This window comes from Triticum dicoccoides, chromosome 2A (genome assembly GCF_002162155.2).
Source record: "Triticum dicoccoides isolate Atlit2015 ecotype Zavitan chromosome 2A, WEW_v2.0, whole genome shotgun sequence".
Classification (NCBI taxonomy): domain Eukaryota; kingdom Viridiplantae; phylum Streptophyta; class Magnoliopsida; order Poales; family Poaceae; genus Triticum; species Triticum dicoccoides.
Genome location: NC_041382.1, coordinates 751,566,955 through 751,570,755, shown reverse-complemented (window position 1 = coordinate 751,570,755; position 3,801 = coordinate 751,566,955). Strand labels below are relative to the sequence as shown.

Below are 3,801 nucleotides of genomic sequence, written 5' to 3'. Positions count from 1 at the left end.
GTCTCTACGGAGTGAGTTGGGTCCATGATCGCCTACGGCGAAGCCGAAGTCGTTTGCTCATAGTTTAGTGATGGCGATGATGCCTTCTAGGGCAGGAGTGATGACGATGACGCCTGCGTGCTGTCTCGACTAGACCCTCTTTGTCTTTGAAGAGGTGTGTGCGGGGTATATTGTGTGTGCCGCTCACTGGTTTGTGATGGTTTTCGCCCGATTTACCACTAATTAACTGGACAATTCTCTTCTGCTCAATTAATGGATCAGGCAAATCTTTTTCCTCCGTTTAAATATAAATAAATAAGGTGAGCTGCACTCTAACATGCTATTTCTCGATCCTCGGGGCGGAGTCGGTTCCACCCCCTAAACCGGATCAGGGAGATGCATCACATTTTCTTCCCGAGTGAGTTGCAACCCAGGGTGGGAATGGGCCGGGTCGCTGATCCAACCCAAAAATTTGAGGCCAACGGGTCATGTTGGGATGTGTTTGGTTTAAGGGACATGCTAGGGTGGTTGTGGGTATCCCCAACCAGGTGGCTAGGCATAGCCCTTTTTTCTGTTTGGTTGGAAGGGTGAGGTTATCCCATGTTTTATTTGGTTCAAAGGATGAAGTATGGTTGAGGATAGCCATCAGAGTGTTTGGTTCGAGGGATGAATGAAGGATAACGGCTGTGATAACCTTTTTTACTTGAAATGGTGAGATTACCCTCATAATTTGCACTTTTAATGGGAGGAAGGAAAATACAGTATGTATAGACATAATTTCGAAAATCTTAACTTTTTCACAGCAAACAAAACAAAACGATGGTAGAAATTTCGGACTTCATCACATATAATAGTTCAACATTTCATACATAAGTCAAGTGCATAGAACTCATAGTTCAGCATTCCACAATATGTATAGACATAATTTCGAAAATCTTAACTTTTTCACAGCAAACAAAACAAAACGATGGTAGAAATTTCGCACTTCATCACATATAATAGTTCAACATTTCATACATAAGTCAAGTGCATAGAACTCATAGTTCCGCATTCCATAGAGTACTACTAGAACTTAATAGTTATACAACCCATAGTTATTTTCTTGGTTGTCAAAAGAGCTAATCCATACAACCCATAGTTACTGTTTTGGTTGCATCAAAAGCAAAGTCAATCACCAGTTCACCACATATGCACTCACCATCCTTACGCTTCAGGAAAGGTATTCTTGACATACCTAGAAACCCAAACCTTCTTTTGATCCTCTTACAACACCTTGAATGCCATAGCAACACGAGGATTGTCAACCAAATATGCATAGTAATGAGCAAGGTACTCCAAACTGAACCCAGAAAGTACTTTCATGCTCTCCCAAAGACCATCTATGGCATTGTTCTCGGTGCTAGAACTCTTCTCTATGGCAATAGCAATTCTTTCACTAGATGCAAGTATGGTGGCATGCAACCTGTCTTCCGCACAAGGATTTGGTTTGGCCTTTTTTGGTTTGGGACCGGATGAACCTGCATTGGTTGATTGTGCAACCTCTTCATGTGGGGCAGTGGGTTTCTTGGTTGTCTCTTCTTCAAGATTAACCACTTCTGTAGCAAGAGGGTCACTTGAGTCTTTTGCATATTGCCCTGTAGCCATGCTCCCTCCAGCTATATTCATCATCTCCTTATAATGAATAATAGTCTTGTTAAGGTACTGTTCGTCCTCTAGATGAGCCTTGTAGAAACAATAAAAGTAATTTCAGTAAGTATTTGGACAAAAAGGAACAATTGCAACAAGTATTTGAGCATATAGGAAGAATTCCAGCAAGAATATTTTCAGCAAGTGTTGGGACTTGTAGATACTAATTTCAACAAGTACTTGAGCATGAAGAAAGAGGTACAGCAAGTTCAGACATTACAAAACCATTTCAGCAAGCACTTTCACGTAAAGAATAATTTTAGAAGTGTTTGGACTTGTAGATACTAATTTCAGGAAGTATTTGAGCATTAAGGAAGAAGTACATCAAGTATTAAACATTACAAAACCATTTCAGCAAGCACTTTCACATAAAGAAAGAATTAAACAAGTACTCATGAGCAAAAAAATAGTTACCTTAACATGATTTGTGTAATGCTCATGATCAAGAACAATCATAGACTTGTCCTCATCCCATAGTGCACCACTCAAGTCCTTGAGTTTCACTATTTTCTGCAGTTTTCGCTTCCATGTCCTATTATGATTTTTGACCTAATCTCCATTCAAGCTAAGTTGGAAATGCTCATTCAAAGCAATGGCACAAGCGTTGAACTGTGATTGCTTGTATGCAGTACTTGTTCTATTGCCACTAGAGACCAAATCACTTAGCCATGTTAGCATGAACTTGGACATGTTAGGTGTCCATGAAACTTGCTTAGCCATTTCCTACAATTTTCAGCAAGTGTTTGGACATTGAGAAAGTAATTTCAGCAAGAATTTGGACATAACGAAATAATTTTAGCAACTTAAATAGTCATTACAATTACAATCTCAGAAAATAATATTTCCTTACAAATAAGTTCCAGCACACAAAATAGTTCAACAAAGTACAATAATTCATCACGACGAGCTAAATGACATAGTAGTTACTACATATTTTGACCTTGCAAATGGTTTTGTCGGTCTTCCCACATTTGATCAGCAACTCCTTGCCTAAAATTAACCATGTATGCATGTTCATGTGCTTGACCACTTGATGATGAAGCATGAGTAATATTTGGCACCCATTCATCCTCGGGTATGATATATTCATCTATCCCATCATTTATAACCCAATTGTGAATAATGCAACAAGCCACAACAATGTCAACTTGTGTTGGAAAGAGAAAGAATGGAGTGGCATCATCAAGTATCTTGAATCTTCTCTTAAATGACCCAAATGCACGTTCTACAGTCACGCGAAGAGAAGAATGCCTAAGGTTGAACAGCTCCCTCTCATTTTGCACAGGGTTGTTTCCCCACTCATTCAAGTGGTACCTCACACCACGAAAAGGAGGCAAAAAACCACGTTTGGCTCCATATCCAGCATCAACTAGATAAAATTTCCCTAAATAAGGAACATTTGGGTTATTTGGTTATATATATATATATATATATATATATGAATATATATATATATATATATATATGAATACCCCATATTGATATGACAGATGTATATAGTTCATTTATTACCTTGTGGGACACATAGACCATTTTCACGTTCTAAAGCATCACGTAAAACTAGAGCATCATGTGCTGTCCCCTCCCACCCGGCCAACACATATGTGAATCGAAGATCAAAATCTATAGCCGCCATCACGTTTTGAGTGGCATAAGTCTTTCTACCACGAAAGGAAGCCTCCATATCCGGTGTAATGGAGGCTCGCACATGTGTACCATCAATAGCTCCAACACAATCCTATATGGTGAAAACAAAAACCCAAAAATTAGGATCTAAACAAATTCATGCCTACAATGACAAAATGTAGTTGTCACTTGGTCTCATACCTTAAAGTATGGATCCCACCGGTAGTTTCCTTCTATTTTGGTTTGGGTCTCCAATGAAGGCTTCCTAATAAGGTCATCTCGAAGCTCGCCAATGGCATGGAGTACCCTTTGAAAGTAACGACTCACAACTTCACCGGATCTACCAAAATTGGCGCCAATTACCATGTTTCTAATGTTGTGCCCGACGGTGTGCAAGAACATTGCTACTTGTTGCTCAATAGTCAAATGTATTGTGTCCTTTAGCAAGTTGCGATCCCTAAAGAGTTGACAAAACCTAAAGAAAGGTTCTCTCCGAAGCCTAAGCATGTT

General features: G+C 39.4%; 2 protein-coding genes across 2 annotated transcripts; both read right to left on the bottom strand.

Annotated features, from left to right (window-relative positions):
• Window positions 1-1,030: 1,030 nt before the first annotated feature.
• Window positions 1,031-2,381, bottom strand: LOC119352259. Its single transcript, XM_037618952.1, has 2 exons — window positions 2,080-2,381; window positions 1,031-1,701 (listed from the first exon to the last, which is right to left on the bottom strand). The coding sequence occupies exons 1-2, from the start codon at window positions 2,119-2,121 to the stop codon at window positions 1,243-1,245; spliced, it is 501 nt and encodes a 166-aa protein (XP_037474849.1). The 5' UTR covers window positions 2,122-2,381; the 3' UTR covers window positions 1,031-1,242.
• A 100-nt stretch (window positions 2,382-2,481) lies between these two features.
• On the bottom strand, window positions 2,482-3,387 carry LOC119352258 (protein ALP1-like). Its single transcript, XM_037618951.1, has 2 exons — window positions 3,178-3,387; window positions 2,482-3,049 (listed from the first exon to the last, which is right to left on the bottom strand). Exons 1-2 carry the CDS (start codon window positions 3,347-3,349, stop codon window positions 2,592-2,594), a joined length of 630 nt encoding a protein of 209 aa, XP_037474848.1. The 5' UTR covers window positions 3,350-3,387; the 3' UTR covers window positions 2,482-2,591.
• Between the last annotated feature and the right edge of the window lie 414 nt (window positions 3,388-3,801).

Excerpts from the sequence above, each read along its gene's own strand:
- LOC119352259 (XM_037618952.1), bottom strand. The coding sequence starts at position 2,121 with ATGATTGTTCTTGATCATGAGCATTACACAAATCATGTTAAG. Across the intron at positions 1,702-2,079 it reads ATTACACAAATCATGTTAAG|GCTCATCTAGAGGACGAACA; the intron begins GTAACTATTTTT and ends TGTTTCTACAAG.
- LOC119352258 (XM_037618951.1), bottom strand. The coding sequence starts at position 3,349 with ATGGAGGCTTCCTTTCGTGGTAGAAAGACTTATGCCACTCAAAACGTG. Across the intron at positions 3,050-3,177 it reads TGGTCTATGTGTCCCACAAG|GGAAATTTTATCTAGTTGAT; the intron begins GTAATAAATGAA and ends TTCCTTATTTAG.